Source organism: Scyliorhinus canicula, chromosome 2 (genome assembly GCF_902713615.1).
Source record: "Scyliorhinus canicula chromosome 2, sScyCan1.1, whole genome shotgun sequence".
In the NCBI taxonomy this organism is placed as follows: domain Eukaryota; kingdom Metazoa; phylum Chordata; class Chondrichthyes; order Carcharhiniformes; family Scyliorhinidae; genus Scyliorhinus; species Scyliorhinus canicula.
In genome coordinates, this window is record NC_052147.1 from 8,937,337 (window position 1) to 8,964,290 (window position 26,954).

General features: G+C 45.1%; 1 protein-coding gene across 1 annotated transcript in view; it reads left to right on the plus strand.

The window, feature by feature from the left end:
- Positions 1-26,954, plus strand: part of ttc7b (tetratricopeptide repeat domain 7B) — a 345,224-nt gene that overhangs the window by 222,666 nt on the left and 95,604 nt on the right. The window contains exon 17 of the mRNA XM_038790445.1: positions 6,430-6,527. Coding sequence (XP_038646373.1) covers positions 6,430-6,527 — 98 coding nt within the window. The remainder of the gene's footprint in view (positions 1-6,429; positions 6,528-26,954) is intronic.

The window sequence follows — 26,954 nt, forward strand, 5'->3', positions numbered from 1 at the left end:
CCTCCTACACATCTCCTCATCAGCCCAATACTTCTCCGGACCCTCCTACACACCTCCTCATCAGCCATTACACCGTTTTCTAACAAATTATTAAATATATGTAGTAATGCCTCTGCTATCTCTTCCCTAGTTTCTTTTAAAAGTTATGGATGCAATCCATCATAACATGGACTTTATTCACTTTTGAGTTTGTTTACTTTATTTCAGTACATTCCCTTTTTTTATTTTAAATACACTTGTCTCATTGCTCATCGCATTATTCAATGTCATATTTACCTGTTCTATCCCCTTGCTAAATACCAGAGTGAAATAATTATTTAATATTTCTGCCTTTTCTCTCTCGTTAACTTATATTATCCTGCCTGCCCGTTAATGGTCCTATTCTCATAGTATTGTTTTTATTGATGTGCCTGTAAAATATTTTACTATTTTGCTTTATGTTCCTTGATCATTTAAATTCATAGCTCCTCTTCACCTTCCTGATTGGTTTTTTGACTTCTCTCCTAATGTCTTCATTTTCTCTCTTGTATCACCCTTGTTGTGTACAATGGATGCCCCTTTCTTAACTCTTGAGTTGTTTCCTTATGTCTGCACTTATCATTTGGGGTAGCACGGTTACTTCACAGCGCCAGGGTCCCAGGTTTGATTCTCGGCTTGCGTCGCTGTCTGTGTGGAGTTTGCATGTTCTCCCCGTATCTGCGTGGGTTTCCTCCGGGTGCTCCGGTTTCCTCCCACAGTCCAAAGATGTGCAGGTTAGGTGGATTGGCCATGCTAAATTGCCCTTAGTGTCCAAAAACGAACGGTTTGGTGGGGTTGCGGGGTTAGGACGGAGGTGTGGGCTTGGTTAGGATGGTCTTTCCAAGGGCCGGTACAGACTCTGTGTCAAATGGCCTCCTTCTGCACAGTAAATTCGATGATTCAATGAAATTCCATTGGTGTTTAACTTCTTTCCTTTTACCTAGCCCCTCAAAGTCAGCTATACGCCAATCTATTAACCTGCTTTTCGTCAAACTTACGTCCTTCTCTATCATCATCTTGAAGCATATAATATTCTGTTCACTCTTCCCTTTTCCTGAGTACCTAAATAAATCACTTTACTAAATAATTTTCCCTAAAGAAACTTCCCGATCATTTCTTCCCTTCCATTTTGTTTTCATTGTCAACATGCACGGCTGGTAGTAGCCTTGGGTCAGATGTTCAAGCCACAATCCAGGACTTCAGCTCTTATTCTAATCTGACATTTAAGTATATTAATGATGAACTGTTGAGCTTTCAACTCAATATCGTTTCCGTCACCAAGAGCAGCATCAAGGTTAGCACTGCTGCCCCGCAACGTCAGGGACCCGGTTTCAATTCCGGTCTCGGGTGACTGTGTGAAGTTTGCACTTTCCCCCTGTGTCAGTGTGAGTTTCCTCCGGGTGCTCCAGTTTCCTTCCACTGACCAAAGATGTGCGGTTAGGTGGGGTCACAGGGATAAGGCGTGGGAGTGAGTCTGGGTAGGGTGCTTTTTCCGAGGGTCAGTGCAGATTTGATGGGCCAAGTAGCCTCCTTCTGCAGTGTAGGAATTCTGTCCGCCTCCCTAATATTGCCCATCTCTGACCATGCCTCAGCCCATCTGCTGCCTAACCCTCATCATCTATTTTGTTACCTCCAGGCTCGACTGTTCCAACGACCTCCCACCTTTCAGAAGTACAAGCTCTTCCAAAACTCATCTGCCATATCCTAACTCAAACCAGTCCCATCCATCCATGTCCCTCTGCTTGCAGATCAGCATTGGCTCACAGTACACAAAGCATCTCTCAATGAATTAGCCTCGTATTCAAATCCCTCGATGAGGCCTTGTTCTTTCCCTTTCTGTGTAATTCCCTCCAGCCCCACAACCCTGCAAGAACTCTGCACTCTCCCAATTCCGCCCTCTTGCCCATCCCATACTTCCTTCACATTATGATTGTGATTATGTCATCAGATATCTAGGCCTTAAGCTCTTGAACCCCTTATCTAAATTTCTCCACCCTCCCTCCTTGTTTACGAACCACCTTGAAACCAAACCACAAACGAGATATTAGTCATTTGTATTAAGGCTTTATACTTTGGAGCACTTTAATACACAAAAGATGAAATAGAAATGCAAGTTGACATTGTTGAACCATCAAGAGCAGCTGTCAAAGTAATTTTCAAAAAGAACTGCTCTTTAACCTTTTCTTTTAGATCGTTCAACAGGTGTCTAGTAATCAAGTCGCCAAAGCTATAGTGGTTGGCAATGAGAGTTCTTTTAAAGATTATAGTGGAAATCTGCAGGTGTTGAGTTGTCATCAGCTTGTTATATCTACAGTGCGGTGCAGATAGTATTAACTTCAGGGTTTGAGTGATGGGGCTATTGGGGCGATTATATTCATTGTGGAAATTAAGAAGTTTTGTCTCGGACAGGAATTCAGCATTTGCTTCAGAATTGATCAGCACCTGCTAACAGATGCCCCTCTTATAGAAAGAACAGCAGGCTTGTATTCTCAAGAATAGTTTTAATTATGTTGTATACATGTATAAACCCTGAGACTGGCTTCTCACTAATTCACCTTCCAACCATCTGGCATATCTGTTTGTTTCTACCTTATCTTTTACATGCACGCACAAACATTCTCTTCCTTTCTCACTCACTCACTCTTCTCTCTCTCTCAAGAATATGTAGAATGCCAAGCAGCCTATCGGCTCCACAAAGTGCCAATCATTCAGTCATGCTGTCTTTCCTGATGATCCCCTGCCAATCATGTTGAAAGGAATGAAGCATTTTTTAAAATTTAACTCCCTGAACTTTTTTTTTAAATTTAGAGTACCCAATTATTTTTTTCCAATTAAGGGGCAATTTAGCGTGACCAATTTACCTACCCTGAACATCTGTGGGTTGTGGGGCTGAAACACACGCAGACACGGGGAGAATGTGCAAACTCCACACAGATAGTGACCTGGAGCCGGGATCGAACCCGGGTCCTCAGTGCTGTAGGTAGCAGTGCCAACCACTACGCCACCGTACCGCCCCAACTCCCTGAACAATTTAGCAAGTTTGCTTGGCAGATGAATTTTATGACTTCCATATGAATTTTGCATCTCTGATAGAATCATTTCCGTCTTCTGAGATTAACTTTTTCATTTAGAATATTGCCTCTTTCATTACTAGATCTCAACCAATGAAAATTGGATGTTAGAAGCAATGGACAGGGGTAGAGGTCAAATAAACATTTAAACAGCCATTTGAGGTTTTCTTTTTAAATTTAGAGTGCCCAATTCATTTTTCCAATTAAGGAGCAATTTAGTGTGGCCAATTCCCCTACCCTGCACATCTTTGGGTTGTTGGGGCAAAACCCACGCAAACACGGGGAGAATGCGCAAACTCCATACGGAGCCGGGATCAATCCTGGGACCTCGGCACCGTGAGGCAGCAGCACTAACCACTGCGCCACCGTGCTGCCCGCAATTTGAGATTGTATAGTGACATTAACATCATGCGGCAGTGCTGACTCAATGGGCTGAAGGGCCTTTTCTGCACTGTATTTTTCTGAGATCGTTAAAACACTTCATAGAACTGTTAAAAGAATTACCATGAGCCACCTAAGGACAGAGGTAGTCTTTAAGGAGCATCTGAAAGGAGAGAGGCAGGGAGGTGTAGGGAGCGAATTCAAGAGCCAATGGCCATCAATGGTGGAGAGCGTTTAAAATTGGGGGGAGGTAAAAGGCCAGAATGGAAGGAGCGCAGATTTCTGAGGGTTGATTGGCAGCAAATTCTTTAAGACCAAGTTAAAATGAGAGATAGGTTAAACACAAATACCTTTTGTCTTTATTTTTATAACTTTTATGAAAACATTTGATTTTGGGTGTTGTTAATAATCCATATAAAGTAACTAAAATTGTGTTGATGTTTGTAAAAAGTAGTTACTCTAATACAGAAGTGGCGTTTCAATCTCACTGTTATTGAGTTGAAAGCAACACCAAAATAATGCCTGGCCAACAGGCTGTACAGTATCTCGGAGCCAACCACAGGATCCTGATGGGGCTTTGACACCTGGTTAGTGCAGATGATGGCAGGTTCACGTTACACTCAACTGCATCTCTGAGTGTAAAACAATCTGAAGATTAGTGAGCCAATGGCATTAGAACTGCTCAAACAAGTGCTTTTGGATGTCCTTGAGGTTGCAAATGATACTACATAAATGCAAGATCGTTCTTTCTAACTTTGGATAAAACCAATAAAGGATACAAATGACAGATTCTTCAGTCTGGACTATTGCTGCAGTTAACCAAATAACTTTATCGCAAAGGAGAAGGCCATTTCTGCTTCTCCTCTTTCACCCTATAAAACTTTTCGTTCTCAAATATTCATTGAGCTCTCTATCGCTGTTTCTGGTTATCCTAACCACCAAGCAGGAAAATGGAGGTCAGGACACAATCCGATCAACCGTGGTCTTATTAAATTGTGGAGTAGGTTCGAGGGACCGAATGGCCTAACTCCTCATGTTTTTCATGTCTTGATACCTCTCTTGTTTTTAAGGCCCTACATGAAATTAGTTTGGTCAAGTGTCAAAGTGTCAAACAGAGTTCCTCCTGGACTGGGGCTGCCCAGCTCCTCTGTTTCAAACTTACTCCGGGGCGCCCAAGGTGATTAGTTTGAATGAGAAATGCAACAGTGTCACAGTGTTGTCCACGTCAGGGCAGAAATGGCGGAGGTTTAGTGTAGCACAAAGGGTTAATAGTTATCGTGATGTGTATCAGGGGCAGCACGGTGGCCTTGTGGATAGCACAATTGCTTCACAGCTCCAGGGTCCCAGGTTCGATTCCCGGCTTGGGTCACTGTCTGTGTGGAGTCTGCGCATCCTCCCCGTGTGTACGTGGGTTTCCTCCGGGTGCTCCGGTTTCCTCCCACAGACTAAAGATGTGCAGGTTAGGTGGATTGGCCATGATAAATTGCCCTTAGTGTCCAAAATTGCCCTTAGTGTTGGGTGGGGTTACTGGGTTATGGGGATAAGGTGGAGGTGTTGACCTTGGGTAGGGTGCTCTTTCCAAGAGCCGGTGCAGACTCGATGGGCCGAATGGCCTCCTTCTGCACTGTAAATTCTATGAGATAATCATGATGTAAGAATGACATCAGCAGTCATGAGCTAGTGCTAGTGACTCTGGAGGGCAGTGAAATAGTCTGTACATGGATCTTGGTTGTTTATTTATAAATTCCTTAATAAAAATATATTTTTTTAAAATAAATAGTCTGTACGTAAGAGAGATGTACTTGACCACTAATTCATCATGAATATAATATAAATAAAGCAGTTTTGAAGTAACCTACCTGATTCTGACCCGAGTGACTCATGAGTAGAGGGGAAACTATCCCAATATTAATGAGTCTATGAGAGGAACTACCTAACTTTCTGTCTATATCTAAGCACACTGTCCCTGACTTGGGAGTGCCCGAGTGTCTGAAATCAAAAGTTTTTCATTGTCCACCAGTAACTTCAATAAGGAAGTGGAGGACAGATTTAACAGTCACTCTAGTGAAAGGGATTTAACCACTGGCTGCAGTAACTGCTCACTAAACAGGAAGACCAACAAAGTATGTAGCCAAGTGGAGTTAATAGACAGTTGTGGGTTCAAGTTCCCAGAGGAGGAAATGGTGATGGAGTAGCAATGTCACTGGACTTGTAGTCAAGAGGCCCAGGCTAATATCCTGCAGACACGGGTTCATGGCAGCTGGGTGGAATTTAAATTCGATTCATAAATCTGGAATTGAAAGCTACTCTCAGTAATGGTGACCACGAATCATTCATTGATTGTTGTAAAACCCCATCTGGATCACTAATGCCCTTTACCTAGTCTGGCCTACATGTGGTTGACTCTTAACTACCCTCTGAAAATGTCTTCCCAAATCAAGGGCATTTAGGGATGGGCAAATGGTCTCCCTGTCAGTAAGACCCAGACCCCATAAAATAATAAATAAAGATCTCCTAAGCCAACACTCCAGTGTATGGGACTGTTGTACTGTCAAAAGGACTGTTTTTTGGCGAAGATGTTACACTGAAGTCCTATCTCCCTTCTCAGGTGGACATACCATTCCCTCAACCAACATCATGGAAAAAAAACACATTGTCAGGTCATATTTGTATTGCTGTTGTGGAATCTTGCTATGCGGTATGCAAATTGGCTGCCATGTTCCCCACATCACAACAGTGACTATACTTCCAAAACAATATTTCACTGACGGAAGCACAGATATCCTGAGGCTGTGAAAGGCGCTATATCAACAAATCAGTACAAATCGCAAATCTGTCTGTCTGTCTTGTACCACACTGAACATGTTAACGGTTTATCTCACCATCTTCTTAGCATCGAACAACATAATGCAGTTAACGCCGTTTACGATATTGTGGTGAATTTTAAAATCTGTTACAGTGATTCAGGGAGAGGGAGCAGCTTACTGGACAGAGTCATAGCTGACAGGCGGAACCTTAACACCATCTCTCTGCCCGATTTCAGCGATCCTGAGACAGGTAAATGTCATCTTCTGTCATTTGTAATCATTATCATCTTGGTCTGGATGCGCTACACGGATATGTTGCTAATTTAAAAGTTCACTCCGTTGTCCAGATCCATCACCTCTGCGGTTTGCTATATGGTTGGGAGACGCTGCAGCAGGAGGCAAATCCCTCATGTAGATGATCGGAGCCCAGGGTCAATATGGTGTGAGCTCCCATAGTGAGCAATATGATAGAATGAATACATACATTAAATAGACAAGTCCCCTATGTACTGATCTTGATGCATTTAAAATTGTTCTGTTTGGAGTCAGGAAATTTGGAGCAATTACTTTGAGATAGAAACTCTTTTCATATCACATAGAACTTACAGTAACTTGGATCAGTCCAACAGGGTCAGTGCCATTTTTTATGCTCCATACAAATCTCCTCTCACCTAATATATCTCACCAATCAGCACACCCTTTTCCCTTTGTGTGTTATATTGTTTGAATTCAGGTTTCAGAGACTTGGCCATGTGTTGGCTCCCAGATGCTAAATCCCTGTCTCTGAAGGTAAAATTGGGTTTGGCTCTGGGTTATAGAAAGTGGATTTCACAACCCAACTGGAAACTGAAAGGAACAATTTAAATGCTTATTAAGTGCAAAATAAATTAGGTTTTTTTAATAGGTCAGTTTATACATGTGGAAGCAACCTCCAAGTTTGCTTTTTTGTTAACCTGTTAAGTGTCCCTATAAAATGCATAACTCCAATCCAAGTAAATCCTCTACAATGCAGAAGGAAGTCTTTGTGCCTGCACCAGTTCTTTGAAAGAGCTATCCAGTTAGTTCATTCCCTAGTTCCTCATCGCTCTGCAGCTTTTTTTTTCCTTTCTAAGTTTCTATCCAATTCTATTTTGAAAGTCAGCATTGAATCAAGTTCCGTTACCATTTGAGGCAGAGCCTTCCATATCATTGTAACTCACTGGTACCATTCTGGTAAATGTTCTCTGTGCCCTCTTCAAGGTGATCTTTTTGTCAATCTTTCTGGTGTCAGCCCTTGGGAGAGCGATTATATTCAAAAATGAACATTTCTGCATCTGAGACATTGACTAGTAGTAATTCAACTGCCCACAATACTTCCAAGATCAGAATTCAGCATGAGGATCAGACCAGGAGCCTTCCTGGACTATGTGGCACAGTTCCACACTAAACCATCAACGACCGACCATTGAAGAACTCTAATTAAAAGGTTTTAAGCAACAGGGTAGCACTTCATTTTCCACACTGGGAATCTTTAGGTGGGATTTTGCGGCCATTCCTGCTGGTGGGAACTTCCACTCCTGCCGTCTATAATGGGTTCCCAGCAGCAGGGTCACGCGAGCCACGCAAAACGCCATAGACGTTGGTGGGACCGGAAATTCTTACTGGCCGCTGCCTCCGGAGGTAGGAGGTAAAAGTTTGAATGTTACCTCTTGTTGCTACCGTTGCATAATTCTTTGTGAAGGATGCTGAATTTTGGTACTTGACGCTAGCTGACTTCTGCTCTCTTTGGCTTCCTGGTGTCTGGCGTCTTTCAAACCATTTATTGCCCATCCCTAGTTGCCCTTCAGAAGGTGGTGGTGAGTTGCCTCTTGATCCGCTGCAGTCCCTGTTTTGTAGGTACACCCACAGTGCTGTTGGGGACAGAGTTCCAGGAGTTTGACCCAGCAACAGTGAAGGAACAGCGATATATTTCCAAGTCAGGGTGGTGAGTGACTTGGTGGGAAACCTCCAGATGGTGGGTTTCCCAGGTATCTGCTGCTCTTGTCCTTCTAGATGGTAGCAGTCATGGGTTTGGAAGGTGCTGCCTTAAGGAACTTTGGTGAGTTTCTGCAGTGCATCTTGCAGATGGTACACATGGCTGCCAATGTTTGTTGGTGGTGGGGATTGAATGTTTGTGAAAGGGGGAGCAATTAAGCGGGATACTTTGTCCTAGATAGTGGCATGCTTCTTCAGTGTTTTTGGAGCAACACTCATCCCGGCAAGTGGAGATAATTGTGTGGTGCAAATGTAACTTGCCACTTGTCAGCCCAAGCATGGATATTGCCCGGGTCTTGCTGCATTTGGACATGAACTGCATCGTTATCTGAGGAGTTATGATTGGTGCTGAATATTGTGCAGTCATCTGTGAACATCCCCACTTCTGACCTTATGATGGAAGGGAGGTCGTGGAAGCAGCTAAAGATGGTTGGGCCGAAGACACTATCCTGAGGAACTCCTGCAGTGATATCTTGGAACTGAGATGATTGACCTCCAACCACCACAACCACCTTCCTTAGTGCCAGGTATGACTCCAACCAGCGGACGTTTTCCCCCTGATTCCCATTGACTCCAGTTTAGATAGGGCTCCTTGATACCATACTCGGTCAAAATCTGCCTCGCTGATCTTTTTCTGTGTGTGGAGGGGAAGGGCTGAGAGTGCCTGGTACTTCTTATCTCTATCTGTTTGATCTAAATTGAATTATTGTAGGGCATGTCTTTGACTTGTATAGAGTGTGTGTTTAAGCAGGGGTTTGGGGAAGTTGTATGGATGGGCTGATCACCTGGAATGTTAGATGGTGAAATGGGCGAGTGAAGAGGGTGCGTGTGTTCGCGCATTTGCGGGTTCTGAAGGCGGACGTAGTCATGCTGCAGGAGACGCACCTGAAAGTGGCAGGTTAGGTTGAGGAAGGGCTGGGTTAGTCAGGTCTTTCATCCGGGGCTTGACACTAAGACTAGTGGGGTTGCGATCCGGGTTAATAAAAGGGTTCAATTTGAGGCGGAGGGTACAGTTGCGGACGGGGGAGGCAGATTTGTTATGGTTAGGGGTAAGCTCGAAGGGGTGAGAGTAGTCTTGGTCAGTGTGTATGCCCCTAATTGGGACAATGTGGATTTTATCAGGAGGTTGCTAAGATCCCCAACTTAGACTCATAGAATTTACAGTGCAGAAGGAGGCCATTCGGCCCACTGAGTCTGCACCGGCTCTTGGAAAGAGCACCCTACCCAAGGTCAACACCTCCACCCTATCCCAATAACCCAGTAACCCCACCCAACACTAAGGGAAATTTTGGACACTAAGGGCAATTTATCATGGCCAATCCACCTAACCTGCACATCTTTGGACTGTGGGAGGAAACCGGAGCACCTGGAGGAAACCCATGCACACACGGGGAGAATGTGCAGACTCCGCACAGACAGTGACCCAAGCCGGAATCGAACCTGGGACCCTGGAGCTGTGAAGCCATTGTGCTATCCACAATGCTACAGTTCATACAAACTGATCATAGGTGGGGACTTTAACACAGTCCTGGACCCGAGCCTGGATCAGTCGTCTTCAAAAACGGGCATGTTGCCACGATGGCAAAGGAACTGAGAGGGTTCATGGAGCAAATATGGGGAGCTGATCTGTGGAGATTTAGCCGGCCGTCGGCGAGGGAGTTTTCATACTGCTCCCACGTCAGTAAGGTGTATTCCCGAATTGATTTCTTTGACATGAGTAGGGACTTGCTGGCCGGGATGGTGGGGGCAGAATATTCGGCAATTACCATATCGGACCATGCTCCGCACTGGGTAGACCTACGGATTTGTAAGGATAGCTTCCAGCGCCCACAATGGAGGTTGGATTGCTAGCAGACGAGGCGGTGTGTGAGAGACTCAGGAAATGCATGCAGAATCACCTGCAGGTAAATGATACCGGAGAAGTCTCAGCAGCGGTGCCCTGGGAGGCACTGAATGCAGTGGTGAGAGGGGAGCTGATCTCAATCCGGGCCCATAGGGACAGGGCAGAAACAGACCGACGGGTTCAGGAAATTGTACGGATGGACAGGAGCTATGCGGAGTCCATTGGCCAGAGTTACTCAGGAGTATGACTACATCAGGCTGTTGCTTGATTAGTCTGAGAGACAGCTCTCCCAACTTTGGCACAAGCCCCCAGATGCTAGTAAGGAGGACTTTGCAGGGTCGGCAGGGCTGGGTTTGCTGTTGTTGTTTTCAGTGCCTGGTCAATGCCGGGTGGCCCGTCTGGCTTCATTTCTTTTGTGTTTTTGTAATGGTTGAATACAACTGAGTGGCTTGCTCGACCATTTCAGAGGGCATTTGAGAGGAACCATATTGCTGTGGTCTGGAGTCACATGTAGGCCAGACTAGGTAAGGGTGGCAGATTCCCTTCCCTAAAGAACATTAGTGAACCAGATGGGTTTTTACGACAATGGTTTCATGCCAACCATTAGACTTTTAATTCCAGATTTTTTTTTATTGAGTTTAAATTCCACAGTGTGTCGTGGTGGGATTTGAACCTGGAACCCCAGATCATACCCTGGGTCTCTGAATTACTAGTCCAGCAATAATACCAGTATGCCACCACCTCCCTGTATTAAAAATCCCGGAGATGGATTGGTGGCACGGTGGCCCAGTGGTTAGCACTGCTGCCTACGACACTGAGGACCTGGGTTCGATCCCGGCCCCAGGTCTGTGTGGAGTTTGCAATTTTTCTCCCTGTGTCTCAGTGGGTTTTACCCCCACATCCCAAAGATGTGCAGGGCAGATGGATTGGCCAGGCTAAATTGCACCTTAATTGGAAAAAATGATTGGGTACTCTTTTTATAACGAAAAACCCTGAGATGGATCATCATAATTACAATGCAACCTTTTTAAAGTGAGGACAGATTGGTTCTTACATCGAGATAGTTTTCAAATTCCCCCTCTCCCCATCACTTTTGATTTACATTAAAAGATTTCTTAGACCAAGGTGCACTATTTGATAATCAGCTGCCCAGTATAATTAAAGGCGCTTGCAGCAGAATTATTACCTACATAAGTCATTGCACATGAAAGCAGTCTATTGGATATGAAGTATTTTGAAATGTGCTGTCTAAATACAAGTCTTTCTTTTCTCAATTCCACCTCTCTACACAACCTTCATCAAATCCCGGCCTCTGTGTTGTCACACTGCTTGTCCAACAGAAATGAGTCACAGCTTTCTGCAAACCTGTTGACTTCATTGCCTGTCTCAAACGCCCCTCTCTTGCCCGTGAATCTAACCTACTTCCTGGCCACTGTCCAAAGCTTAATTAGACCATTCACAGACGAAAAGCAAAACACAGCTGACACTGGAAATTTGAAGTGAAACAGAAAATGCTGGAAAAAAGACTTACTGCCTTGACAATCCTTTGGACCAAGAATCAAGTCTGGTGCCCCATATCCTCTGAATCATAAAGACCCTTACTTTAACTTCTCTAACATTGCCCATCTCCACACAGCCATGAGTGAACCCCTTATTCCTACCTCTGTCACTAAGTAAGCTAATCCAATGCTCTAATTGTTAATCCCCCTGCTCCCACACTCCATAACTTGCGACTTGGCCATTTGACTCGCCGCTTTTTATGGGATCTTGCTGTGCGGAAATAATTACAACAGTGACAATACTACATAGTATTTAACTGCAAATTGCTTTGGGACATTGTGAGGTAATGAAAGGCGCTACATAAACGCAAATTTTTATTTTCTTCCATTCGTGTTTGTCCGTATAATTACACTTCAGAAGTTATTCATTTGCGTGTGTTCTTCACTCATGGGTTGCAAGCGTCGCACTCAAAGTCAGCATTTGTTGCTCATCCCTCATTGCCCTCGAGAAGGTGATGGTGAGCTGTCTCCTTGATCTGCTGCAATCCACAGTCCTGCTGGGGAAGGATTTTGACCCAGTAGCAGTAAAGGAACAGCAATATAGTTCCATATCCAGATTCTGTGCGACTTGAAGGGAAACTTGCAGATGATTTTTTTAAAAATACATTTAGAGTACCCAATTCATTGTTTCCAATTAAGGGGCAATTAAGCGTGGCCAATCCACATACCTGCACATCTTTGGATTGTGGGGGGTGAAACCCACACAGACACGGGGAGAATGTGCAAACTCCATACGGACAGTGACCCAGAGCCGGGATCGAACCTGGGACCCTCGGCACCGTGAGGCAGCAGTGCTAACCACTGTGCCATGGAAATTTGCAGATGATGGTGTTCCCTAACATCTGCTCTTTTAATTCCAGATTGTTAAAAGTGATGTCAAAGGTGCCTTGGCGAGTTTATCTAGTAGTATATCTTGGAGCACTTGGAGTGTTCTCAGCCTCCCAAAGAACCACATGAATGAAAGCTTTTCCTTTGGTTTCTGCTGCAGTGCCTTTCCGGCCTCCACTATATATTGTCTGATTATTTGTCTTAATTGTCCCTGTACTTCAATCTTTCAGAACCACCTGTCAGAAAGAATCACTGCTTTAGCCATTGCCTTACCATTTCAACACATTCCAGTGAAACCCGCTGTGCTGCCAGCTTTCTAACAGTATTAATGATGAACTCAATATCCCTTCAGGTCTCGTGATACATTGCCTGCTAAATTGTCTTTACTGTCGTCCTCCTGTCATATCATTGTGAGCCTGATTCCTGTCCGGCTGAATTTCAGAGCCTACTAACTGCTGTCTCCTCTGAGAATTCTCCAGCTAAGCATCTCTACAATCTTTGAAAACTGAACTCCCAACAACTAAGCAAGAGAATTAGCAATCCGGTACAAACTAGATAAAAGGAAGAATGAAAATGGAAGGGGGAAAAAACATTGAAGGGTTAAAAGTAAGTATCTGAATCCAGTTTCCATGCTGAACACTGACGTACGCACTCACTCAAACACTGAGAAGCAGTCTCACATGTTCTTTCCCTCACATTGGGAACATAGGCCATTCAGCCCATCGAGCCTGCTCCACCATTCATTATGATCATGGCTGAGCATCCATTTCAATGGCTTTTACCCACACTATCTCCTTTATGTCATTGGCATTTAGAAATCTGTCAATCTGCTTTAAACATTTTCAATAATTGAGTGTCCACAGCCCTTTGGGTAAGAAAATGCCAAAGATTTGTAAGCCTCGGAGTAAAAAGAAAAATTCTCCTCATCTTAGTCCTAAGTGACTTCCCCTTATTTTGAAGTTGTGTGCCCTAATTCTAGACTCCCCACCCAGGCAAAACATCTGAACTGCATCTATCCTGTCTATTCCTTTAAGTATTGTGTAGGTTTCAATAAGATCACCATTCATTCTTCAAAACTCTAGAGGCGATAGTCCCAGTTTTCCTAATCTCTCTTCATTGGACAGCCGTGCCATCCCAGGAACAAGTATAGTCAATGTGTGTTGCACTGCCTCTATCGGAATAATATCCTTACTAAGGTAAGTAGAATCATAGAATTTTCAGTGCAGAAGGAGGCCATTCAGCCTATCGAGCCTGCACTAGCCCTTGGAAAGAGTACCCTACTTAAGCCCACACCTTCACCTGAGCCCCGTAACCCCACCCATCCTTTTTCCTTTTTGGACACTAAGGGCAATTTAGCATGACCAATCCACCTAACCTGCACATCTTTGGACTGTGGGAGGAAACCGAAGCACCCGGAGGAAACCCACACAGACACAGAGAGAAAGTGCAAGCTCCTCACATACAGTGACATGACCGTGATGGGTCTGATCTCAAACAATGATGAGTCAGAGTACAGGAGAGAGATAGAGAACTTAGTGGCCTGGTGTAACGACAACAATCTCTCCCTCAATATCAGCAAAACTAAGGAGCTGGTCACTGACTTCAGGAAGCGAAGTATTGTACACATCCTTGTCTGCATCAACAGTGCTATGGTGGAGATGGCTGGCAGCTTCAAATTCCTAGGTGTGCACATCAAAACTCTGGTGGTCCACCCACATCAGCGCTACGACCAAGAAAACACAGCAACTCCTATATTTCGACAGCAAACTGAGGAAATTTGGCATGCTGACACTGACCCTTACCAATTTTTACAGTTGCACCATAGAAAACATCCTATCACAACCTGGTATGGCAACTGCTTGGCCCAAGACCGTAAGAAACTGCAGAGTCGTGAACACAGCCCAGTTCATCACACGACCCCACCTCCCATTCATTGACTCTGTCTACACTCCCGCTGCCTTTGGAAAGAGGACAGTATAATCAAAGTCTCCTCCCAACCGGGTTATTCTCTCTTCCAACCTTTCCATTGGGCAGGAGGTACAGAAGTCTGAGAACACGCACTAACAGATTCAAACACAGCTTCTTCCCCGCTGTTATCAGACTCCTGAATGGCCCTCTTATGGACTGACCTGATCTCTCCACACATCTTATCTACTGAGTAGTACTACACTCCGTATGTTTCACCCAATGTCTGTGTTTATGTATTTACATTGTGTTTCTATCATATGTCCTATGTTTGATTTTTTTCCATCTGTGGAACGATCTGTCTGGATTGTGCACAGAACAATACTTTTCACTGTACCTCAGTACATGTGACAATAAATCAAATCCAAATGTGCGTAGTTCACTTCCATCCAGTTTAGGAGCTGCGGAGAATACCAGAGCCATTTGCCAGTCTCAGCAAGCTTACTGGTGGAGTGAAAGGAGTGAACCTTTGCAAGAGCCAGAGACACTTTCAGGAATGGCTCATGGTGTTGCCATTTAGATTGAGCAAGAAATGGAACCAATTGCACAAACGGGATTTTACAAACCGTGGTTCAGATTTGCTGGACTAAGTCAAGGAGATGTCATTAGTGTGGTTGCCGGGGGGGGGGGGGGGGGGGGGGGGGGGTGTTTGTGATGAGGTCTTTCACAAGCTCCAGCAAGAAACTTGAGTCGGTTTTGTTTGGCAATAACAGGAAGTTGACTTTTAGATTTGAGTCAGTTCTAAGAACAGAGTGCCCATTTTACAACCACTCAAAGCTGCTGTTAAACATAGGGTAATACGTTTACTGTTCAAACACTCCGATTGCTATCAACTGAAGCAATACTTTCCAGTATTTTTTTCTGTGCTTATTCCAAAGGGCATTTTTTTTTTTTTTTTTGCTGGATTAACAAGCACGGACACTGTGGGCATCTCATGTACCTTGGCTGTGAATGTCTGCAGGTAGTTAAGTCACTGCCTAGGTAAAGTCCAATTCTATCTATGCAAGTGTACTTTTCAAGGGATTGGGAGAGAGACGATGGAATGGTTTAACTTCACCTTCCCTTACCCATAGGAAACTAATGCTAATTGTAGCTGCTCTGTCTGAGATCAGATAAACCTGTACATACACAGGGAGTCAAACCTTTGCATCACATTGGTCTGCTTGGTTCAGATACTCACAATTGTTACCATACCCTGGGTTAGGGCGTGGTCAATTCCAGCCCCCCCCCCCCCCCCCCCCCCCCCCCCCCCGACCTGGAGTCGTAACACAATTGAATTAATAAATAATTCTTAGAAAGACACCCAAAGTCTTTGACCCTTGGCTGCCCAATGATTACAGTCACCAGATTTGTAAATTTATCCACAATTACTTTTTATTTATAACCAGAACAATAATGAAATATACAGCAAATACAACTGGCTAACTATTATCTAATCCCGCACTTTAACTTTCCCCGACCACACACGCGCGCGCGCGCACAACACCAAAAACATGAAGGGGCGAGAGGGGTGTAAATAAGTAAACGGATAAAAGAGTCCTTGTTTCCGATGGTTGTCTTTAAGCACACTTTCCTTTGAACTAGGCTTTCAGGTCGAGGTCTCTGTTTTCAGTCTGTTATGGTTTTCACCATCGATTCATTCATTCAGGTTCTCTGTAGGTTTGGAAATTCAGCAACTCACAACATTTCTGGAGAGAGGGAGAGCAGGCACTCCCAGCTCCTTCCTTCAGCATCCAGGACCCAACTCTGCTTTCCCTAGGTCTCTGGATATCATCCACATGTGCAGGACCCAATCACGACCTGTTACTGGGAAGAATATGGCCATTTATTGGCTACCAGCCAACCAATCGAACCAAGTCCTCCCCCACCCCTCGGGTGCCTCAAAGTCTGAGTTCTACTGTTCAAAAACCAGCACCATACACTATGTTGGAACTTCTTGAATTCCCCATTCTCTCTGCTGCTTGACTTAAAGATTCATGATGACCATTAAGCATCCATGGATCAATATGATAATGGCAGAGAATAAAGAAAGGGGAAATAATGGAATCAACAGGAAGGGCCCTTACACAATGTAAACCAGCTGAGCTTTCAGAGAAACTCAGTAGTTGTAGATAATGTCTGTTTAATACTTCCTATGCCAGAAAGAACAGGCCTTTCGGCCCTCCAAGCCTGTACCGATCATGATACCACCCTTGGCCAAAACCCTCAGCACTTCCTGGTGCCGTATCCCTCTATACCCATCCTATCCATGTATTTGTCGAGATGCCTTTTGAATGCCGTTGATGTATCTGCTTCCACAACCTCCCCTGGCAACGCGTTCCAGGCACTAACCATCCTTTGTAAAAAGCCTGCCTCGCACATCTCTAAATTTTTCCCCCCGACCTTAAACCTATGCCCCCTGGTCACTGACCCTGGGAGAGCGAGCTAGCCCACCCACTCTATCCATGCCCCACATAACCTTGTAGACCTTTATCAGGTCACCCCTCAACCTCTGTCGTTCTAAGGAAACCAGTCCGAGTCTATTCGGCCTCTCCCCATAGCTAACACCCTCCAGACCAGGTAACATCCTGGTAAACCTCCTCTGCACTCTTCTCCAAAGCCTCCACATCCTTCTGGTAGTGTGGCGACCAGAATGATGCGTAATTCCAATGCAATTTTCCAATGTCTGACTGTAAGCCTGTGTGAGTTTAGAAAGTGAGCATCCCATTCAAATAAATGAGGATGCCTTCACACCACTCACCCTCAATCCATGCTGATTTCTTCCCTCCCACACCTCCCACCCACAACCAACTCCCCATCGGAAACCCAAGGCGAATAAGGCCAATAGCCTCAACTCTTTTGCTACCCAAGTTAATTCGGCATCAGGTGACCCTGACCTAACCTTGTATTTTGCTCCACCTCCTCTTACACCGTATAAAATCCGTCACATTTCTCCCTCCCTTTAGCCCTGAAGAGTTGCCATATGGACTCGAAACGTTAACTCTGTTTCTCTCTCCACAGATGGTGCCAGACCTGTTGAGGTTTTGCAGCATTTTCTGTTTTTATTTCTAACTTCCTTACTTTGACTGGCTCAGCTCCTAACACAGGACAGTGTACGGACCAACTGAGTCCTCAGTGGAGTTGTTAGCAGAGTGTTGAATTTAATAACAACTTTAGTAGCATTTCAACTTTAAATGATTTAGACCGATTACCTCTTAAAGCCCAGACAGATCAGAGGAGGCAGAGGAATCAAAGCATCTCAATGAGAGTTGCAAGGTTGAATCGAACACTAATCTCACTAATGACATTAATGAACCTGCATTGTGGATTAATTAAGGAGCCATAACTGTCTGGCAAAGAATTATGAATGGAAACATTATGCTGATCTGTTGAGGCTAAGATTATAGTTGCACTTTGTGAAGATTAGGCTGTACAATACTGTTTATTATCTGGGGCGTTTAGAATGGATTTGTACACTGTGAAACAATGTTCTGGAAAAAACGGATAAATAATAATTCCAAGTGTATACTGAGGGATTTCGTTCCCCATTTCAATTAACTGATTTGACCTGCTTTCAGCTCAGTTTAATTGGTCCAATCCATTTCCCCAGGTGACAGAAGACTAAAGAGAAAAAGACTTGTCCTGATCCAGAGGCATCATCTACTCAAAGAAATGTATTTTTCAGTAATGACGGAATTAATATTTCCCCAGAAGGCACATTCTTCTGTTGCATAGCGTGGGGGTGCAGTAGCTATCAATGAACATCAGGGAGCTAATTGCTCAAATAGTGTCTTCAGGAGTCATTCCAGTGAACAGTGAAATGCTCAATTTGGGCAATGGTTAGCACCATAACTAAGAAGGGCAGTTAATAGATGGGTGACGTTCAACGTGCTCCTATCTCCAATTCCTCAAGTCGGTTACTGGAAGTACTTAGCAACTAACATAATTTCAATAGACCTATTGAAAAGCTTTTCTCTAACTGCCCCAGACCAGTACATCAGCATTCACTGCACCCTGTCACCCATCAAGGTGTTCGCGATCATTCATTGGCTTTACATCCAGCTTCAAATGATGAAAAGGACAGGGGAGGACTTCAGATGCCTTTCTGGCACTAACATTGTCACCAGCAATGCTACATGCCATTTGGCATAATAAATCTGTGTTAGTATTCATGCTCCGCACCAGCCAGTTCCCACCCTTCTTCATCTAACCTGTCGGTATAACTTTCCAATCTAATCCCCCCTTCATGTGTTATCAAGCTTTCCCTTAAATGTATCTAGACTAATTGCCTCAACTGCTACACATGTTAGCAAGTTCCAAGGTCTAATCAAAGTTTTCATTGAATAAAACTATTGCTCAAATCTTCTTTGAGACTGCACATCTTCCTCAAGCGTTTTGTAACTTTTTTTCTAGTGGAGGAAGTGGCACATTGATGATGAATTGGGTGGTACTTAACTACACGCATCATTTAAAAAAACAAATTTGCATTTACAGAAACCTGTGTCACGGACCCAGGACCTCCCAAAAAACTTTACCACCAGAGGATTGTTTCCTTGAAGTGAAGTCATTCCTATTATTTGGACTGATAGAGAAGTAAACCTTATTCACATCCAGGTCCTACAAACAGCGAATCGAAAAAATTGTCAGATCTGTGTTGGTGGCATTGGTTGAGGATTGAATGTTGGAGTGGGAAACTCCCTGCTTTGTTTTAATTAGTGCCATGGAATTAGGATTATTGTTTGTGTGGAGGATTAGTCCCCAGTCACTTGGGCATCTAAAATACTTGTTGTTAATCAGTTGTTTGAGAGTTGTTAAAATACCTCCATTCTGCAACTCAAACCTAGGCATTGAAGTGATTATCATAGAATTTACAGTGCAGAAGGAGGCCATTCGGCCCATCGCGTCTGCACCGGCTCATGGAAAGAGCACCCTACCCAAGGTCAACACCTCCACCCTATCCCCATAACCCAGTAGCCCCACCCAACACTAAGGGTAATTTTGGACACTAAGGGCAATTTATCATGGCCAATCCACCGAACCTGCACATCTTTGGACTGTGGGAGGAAACCGGAGCACCCGGAGGAAACCCACGCACACACGGGGAGGATGTGCAGACTCCGCACAGACAGTGACCCAAGCCGGAATCGAACCTGGAACTGTGAAGCAATTGTGCTATTCACAATGCTACCGAGCTGCCCTGAAGTGAAAATAAGACAACCGATGAACTATCGACAATGACCTTCAGATCAAACCCACCTGCCTCTCATTCCCCTGAAATGGTATGGATGACTGTCCCTTATTCTAGAAAAAAGAGCTCGAAGGTGAGGTTCATTGCCACAGTAGGAAATGCTTCTGTACGGCCACGAACATATGAAGTCCTGGCAAGCGGTGGAGAGTGATCGGTGCCTTCATTCATTAGATTAATAAGACTTTGTCACTTCTGAGTTACCCAGTTAGCTTCACTTTGTGGGAGATATTTATTGCAGCTCGTTGCCAGGTCTGACGCATCTCTCTCTGTCTGCCTGCTGAAAAACAGGACTGTTCATTCCAGCAAATGGATTTGAGTTCAATTTCATTATTGTACAAGACCTGCATAAATTTGTCCTGTTTATTAATTCCCAAGTCTGGCATAAGCAGCAGTGACAGAGAGAAACCGAGAAAAATTAATATTGCTTCTTATTCATCCCAGAAGACTTGACTGTGGAGTGTGTGCGCAGCCACACTGAAATGAAACCGCACGCTGATATTGAATGGAATGAGTTGCCACAAAGACACCTTGGGACATTTGTAGAAGTGAGTGAGAATGATATATTGTGCTCAAAGTGAAAGATGGCGACCCTGAGGGGACAGTATTTTCTAATCCAATTAGAGGAACAAACCCACATTTATATTCAGAACAGAAAACTTTTTTGCATTACGTGAACTTGGAGGGGAGGGAAGGAGAGTGGCCTACTCTCTGTGGCATGAGTGCACAGCAATCTCTCAAGTGATAACTAATGCAAAAGATCCCTCAGATGTTGAAAGTCTAAACCAAATATGCTGGAATTGCTTGGGTCAGGCAGCACCTGTGGCAGGAGATGCATGGCTAACATCCCAGGTGATGGAAGGTCGTCGATCTGAAATCTAACTCTCTTCCTCCACAAATGCTGCCAGATCTGCTGAGTGCTTGCAGCATTTTCTTTTAATATTTTTTATTTGATTACTGTTTGTTGATGTCCATCATCCAGCCGTTAATGGTGGTGGACAATTAAACTCACTGGAATAGGAGGCTCCACAAATATCCCCATCCTCAATGGTGTAGGAGCCTAGTACATCACTGCAAAAGACCAGGCTGAGGCATTTGCAACAATCTTCAGCCAGAAGTGCCGAGTGGATGATCCATCTCGGCCTCCTCCGGAGATCCCCAGCATCACAGATGTCAGTCTAAAGCCAGTACGATTCGCTCCACATGATATTAAGAAGCAGCTGAAGGCACTGCATTCTGCAAAGGTTATGGGCCCTAACAATATTCCGGCAATAGTACTGAAGGCTGGTGTTCCAGAACTTGCCGCACCCCTAGCCAAGCTGTTCCAGTACAGCTACAACACTGGCATCTACCCGGCAATCTGGAAAATTGCCCATGTGTGTCCTTTACTCAAGAAATAGGACAAATCCAACCCAGCCAATTACCGCCCAATGAGCCAGCTCATCCAAAGTGATGGAAGGAGTCATCAACAGTGTTATCAAAGGCAGCACGGTGGCGCAGTGGGTTAGCCCTGTTGCCTCACGGCGCCGAGGTCCCAGGTTCGATTCCGGCTCTGGGTCACTGTCCGTGTGGAGTTTGCACATTCTCCCCGTGTTTGTGTGGGTTTCGCCCCCACAACCCAAAAGATGTGCAGGGTAGGTGAATTGGCCACGCTAAATTGCCCCTTAATTGGAAAAAATGAATTGGGTACTCTAAATTTATTTTAAAAAAAACAGTGTTATCAAACAGTACTTACTCAGCAATAACCTCCTCACAGACACTCAGTTTGGGTTCCACCAGGGTCACTCAGCTACTAACTTTGTTACAGCCTTGGTTCAAACTTGGACGAAAGAGCTGAATGCCAGAGGTGAGGTGAGAGTAACTGCCCTTGACAGCAAGGCAGCATTTCACAGAGTATGGTGATTGGAGTTCAATCATCTCAGCTCCAGGATATCACTGCAGGAGTTCCTCAGGGTAGTGCCCTAGACCCAACCACCTTCAGCTGCTTCATCAATTACCTTCCTTCCATCATAAGGTCAGAAGTGGGGATGTTTGTTGATGATTGCACAATGTTCAGCACCATTAGCGACTCCTCAGATAATGAAGTAGTCCATGTCCAAATGCAGCAAGACCTGGACAATATGCCGGCTTGGCTGGCAAGTTACATTCATGCCATACAATGACCATCTCCTCCAAGAGAGGATCTAGCCATTGCCCCTTGACATTCAATGGGATTACCATCGCTGAATCCCCCACAATCAACATCCTGGGGGTTACCATTGATCAGAAACTGAACTGGACTAGCCATATCAATAGTGTGGCAGGTCAAAGGCTGGAATTTTAAGGTGAGTAACTCGCCTCCTGACTCCCCAAAGCCTGTCCACCACCTACAAGGCACAAGTCAGGAGTGTAATGGAATACTCTCCACTTGCCTGGATGAGTGCAATTTCAACACTCGAGAAGCTCGACACCACCCAGGACAAAGCAGCCCATTTGATTGCTACTCCTTCTAAAAACGTTCAACCCCTCCACTACCGACAAATAATTGCAGCCATGTGTGCCTATTTACAAGATGCATGGCAGTAACTTGCCACGGTTCCTTAGGCAGCACCTTTCAAACCCACAGCCACTACCATCTAGAAGGACAAGAGCAGCAGATATCTGGGAAACCCACCTCCTGGAGGTCCCCCTCCCAAGTCACTCACCACCCAGATTTGGAAATATATCGGCGTTCCTTCACAGTCGCCAGGGCAACAACCTGGAATTCCCTCCCTAACAGCACAGTGGGTGCACCTACACCTCAGGAACCGCAGCGGTTCAAGAAGGCAGCTCACACCACCTTCTGTAGGGCAACTAGGGATGGGCAATAAATGCTGGCCTAACCAGCGACGCCCACAGGTCGTAAATTAATTCTTTAAATATTATGGGAAGAAACTTCGGGATGCTTACGTCTACAATGGGCACCAGCTTCAGGACTGACCTGTGCAATCAGGATTGACCAGAGTATCTGTTGGCATCACGATCAGCCAATAAGTCTCATTGCATTAGCCAATTAGGAGGACTTGCAGCAAACTATATTTTGCAGCCAAAAATATGTCTATTCCCTTAGCAAACTATATTTTAAGCGCTCACTGCAGAAATTGTCCACAGAATCTATTTAAAAGAAACTTATACAAACTACAGCGCGTAAACTTTATGATTGAAATTACAGCAAGGTCTCCCAATAAAAACAGAAGTGATTTTTCTAGCAAAATGCACTGGCGGGGGTGGGGGGGGAGCAGTTGCATCATACAAATTAAAAGCATTAAACCAATCCCAGCTGTTTACAGCAATGCGGTCTTCAAGTATGATTGGCAGATGAATTAACTAATCATCACCCTACTGACTAGGAATAGTGGTGCAGCTGCTAAAAGTGGCCAATTCTAATCATCCAGCCCTGCAAAAATTCAAATGAGAAATGTAAGCACAGATTGCACCAAGTGCCTGAGATTTAAAGCGCAGGTTGCCAAGCATCAGGCTGCATGCAGCCCACGCACGGTAGTTTGGTGTTTTAGTGTACAGGCAGCACTAGGCATTGGAATAGAGCACACTTAAGCTAATGCAAGTTGATGTTGTGCCAACACACTTCTTATGTGATGCTGTTAATCTGCCACCTTTTGTGTTGCCAACCTTCCAAAATCAAACTGGAGTTGCCAGGAATGATAGATTGATCTCCAGGGCAGTGCTGCCTTGCAACCCAAGTGGGAAAATATATCAAAAGGGCATCAAACAAAGCCTTGGTGACCATGAAGTTGGACTCTCGACCACTGCCGGTGCTATGTAAACCCTGAAGGCCGAAAATGGCATTGGCCATGCTCTGGTCCTCTCCGGTGGACTCCACGTGGTGTCGTGTGCGTACGCCGTGACTGCAGGAAAGGTCCAATCATGATATCATTCAGTTGTTGCCGTTGATTTCAAGCGCATCTCAGAAATTTGGTCAACACACGTGCGCTGAACGTTTCTGCTGATCGCAGATAGCTGAACAGCACAAAGGCCCCCCTCCCCCACTAAGTGTTATTTCAAGGAACTGGCATTGAAATTGCAGGTGAGGCATTGTTGGCTTGCTTCTGCTCGGATAAAGTTAGTGGAAGTGCTGACATTTGCTTTTGGAGGCCTTTTAGTGAGTTGCTGCTCACATTCAGGAAAGCCACAGGATCTGCTGCCCCAACTCTCCATGTACAAATGAAAGCCGCCACCATTAATATCTTTGTCCAACACACAGCCATAATACAAACAAAACCCCTACGCATTCCCTTATTACTTGTCTCGTGGAAGCCTCAACCGAGTTCTCATATGCAGTGTTATCCCAGTAGTTTCGACTGAATGGAAGGCTGGTGAATTTCCCTAGTGGGGGGATGCAGTTGGCCTTGTAAGACCCACACTGCGTGGGTGCAGTAAACTGGGTTGGCTGGCTGGCTAAGAGGCCACAGCAAGGCTACTGACAAGAGTGCCTCCTGATAATCTATTGGAGCAGGGTTTTTAAATGTGGATAATGACCCACGGATGTGTGGCGGGAGTGTCACTGAGCAATCGGTCGCACCAATCCCACGGTGGTCCCTATCGTGGGAAGAAGTGCACAATGGCCACTACCGGCTTTTAAATTGAGAATGGCAGCCACTGTCGCCTTACAAATGAAAAGAAATGAGGCTGTGTGCAATCTTCCAGGCAGAGGCTTCAGCAGTGAGCAGGTCCTGCACGTACACTCTGGGCCAGAAGCTTCAGCAGTGAGCAGGTCCTGCACGTACACCCTGGGTCAGAAGCTTCAGCAGTGAGCAGGTCCTGCACGTACACCCTGGGTCAGAAGCTTCAGCAGTGAGCAGGTCCTGCACGTACACTCTGGGCCAGAAGCTTCAGCAGTGAGCAGGTCCTGCACGTACACTCTGGGCCAGAAGCTTCAGCAGTGAGCAGGTCCTGCACGTACACTCTGGGCCCTCCATGTACATGCTGTTCTCGCTAAATCGCAGAGGAGAACTGCTTCCATTTCCTAGCTGGCTATCAAGCAAGGCAAGAGGACTGTGAAGATGGATTTTTCCCTTTAAAGTAAGAGATGGCCAGAGACTCAAATTGGCAGTGTACCTACTTGACAGGATCTCCCAACAGATTCTGCAGGAGAGTCCAAGGCAGGACAGAGCAGTGCTAGTGTTAGATCTGTGCAGAGTTCCAGGACCTCTCGTTAACAAAGAAGAAACTTAACTCATGTACGAAGCAGTATAACGATGATTTCTTGAGACGTGGTTTTGTCCATTGTGCCAGTGCAAATAACCATGCAAAGCCCATGTGTGTTAAATGCAGGGAAGTACTGGCAAATGAGAGAACTATCCGATTTTGAAAGAGCAGTGATGGGTGAAAAATTCCTTTTGAGGTTGAGATCCCAGAGTCAGTTACTAACTTACAGCTGACTCCAACTTAAAAGATTACGCTTCTGTCACAGACCTGTGATACCACATTAAAAACATGCCAAAGGGGGCAGTACGGTGGAGCAGTGGTTAGTACTGCTGCCTCACGGAGCCGAGGATCCGGGTTCTCTACCGGTCCTGGGTCATTGCCTGTGTGGAGTTTGCATATTCTCCCCATGTCTGTGGGGGTCTCACCCCATAACCCAGAGATGTGCAGGGTAGGTGAATTGACCACGCTAAATTGCCCCTTAATTGGAAAACAATTTTTTTTAAATTTCAAACATACCAAGAGTCCATGATGCTGTCAGCATTCTGGAATAGCATCTCCCAGGAGTAAACAGTGCTGGGTAAAACAAGCATTTTGTTGCTATTGCTCTTCACAACAATCTACATGAGCAATATTGGAAATAACCGTTTTGGTAAAGATGAAGGCGGCAAAAAGATGAAGACGGCGCAGACTAAATTCTGCACCTAATATGCATGTGCGCATTAGCCTCTCCTCCTTTGAACCTGATTCAAGTGAGGAAATGAGGACCAAGCAGGCTCCCCTTTCACATTAAAGGGATGCAAACGTGGCATGGGTCGCGACGGTCAGACAGTTGGCAAAAGTGTGTGTCAGGAAAAGAAGGTTTGAAAAACATTGTATTGGAGGGCAGACAGCTGGACTGACATGGGAGCATGTGCCTTTGAGCACTAGGGTCCGCATCAATGATGACAGTAAGTCTGGATTTACAGACCGTTGACTGAGCTTGTACTGAACTGTTGAGGCATTGTGAAGCCGTGGCCTGTGCTGAAATGGAAGGTGCTGCCTCAGCCACTTGACGCTGCATTACAAGTGAGTCTGCAAGTGCTGTCATGGATTTGGCCATTGTTCCAATGCTGGAAAGGATAGGCTCCAAGCTCTGTGCGATTCCATGCTCCATGACAACGACACAAGACCAATGCACCAAGTGTGCATGTGATTCTCCTATATGCCATTTCATCTGACTTAAGCTGAAAATCACAGCAACAGAATATGTTTGCGACCTCCGCCTCCACAGAGTTGGTAGACAGGTTAACCTTTCCAATCTGGCCTCACCATAGCACATTCGTACCCAGTGACTCAACACATGCAGGTCCTGACTCCAAATTAGCCTCTGATGACTGTGGAGTGCCAGTATGTAAACTGGTGGGTGTGAGTGTCAGATCCAAGCAACAATGCTTCCTTGGAAGTCTGGTGCAGCATTATGTCTCCCTCCTGGGGCTGCTGTGGCTGGCCAGGTAGCAGTTCTTGGGTATCTGAAAGTATAAAGTCAACAGGCGATAGTTGGGTGAGGAAGGGAAAGACGTGGCGAAGAATGGCTGCAATGCTTCCTGGACTTCCTCTTTGTCTGCTGGTTGAATTGAGTTGACCCTTTAAGGTGTCCACGGATCATAGATCTTAAAGGAAATGTTGGTTGTCTGCAGTCTGTTTGTCTCATGTACAATAGATTCCAGATTGCTGCACAGCCGGCCACCCATGGGATTTTGGTAGGGTCCATGAGCACATCATCAGCTTGCAGTTTCTGTCATGTTGCAGGATGACGTTAAGGTGGGAGATTAAAAGGGACTAAGGTAATAACATGCTGTCATTCTCAATCCTCTCAGCAAATCCAGGTGTTTTGGTCTCTGTTTAATGTTGGGATGAAGACTGCTTGGCTTCACTTTTCTGCCGATTGCTTGTGTTTTGTACCCCCTTGTCCTGCAGCAGAGGGAGCAGAATGCCTGTTTGGGTAATGTTCCTGCCATAGCTAAAAGCTGGCACTCTGTGAAGGAGGTAGGAGGTATGTGTCTGAGGTATTGCCTTCTCCCT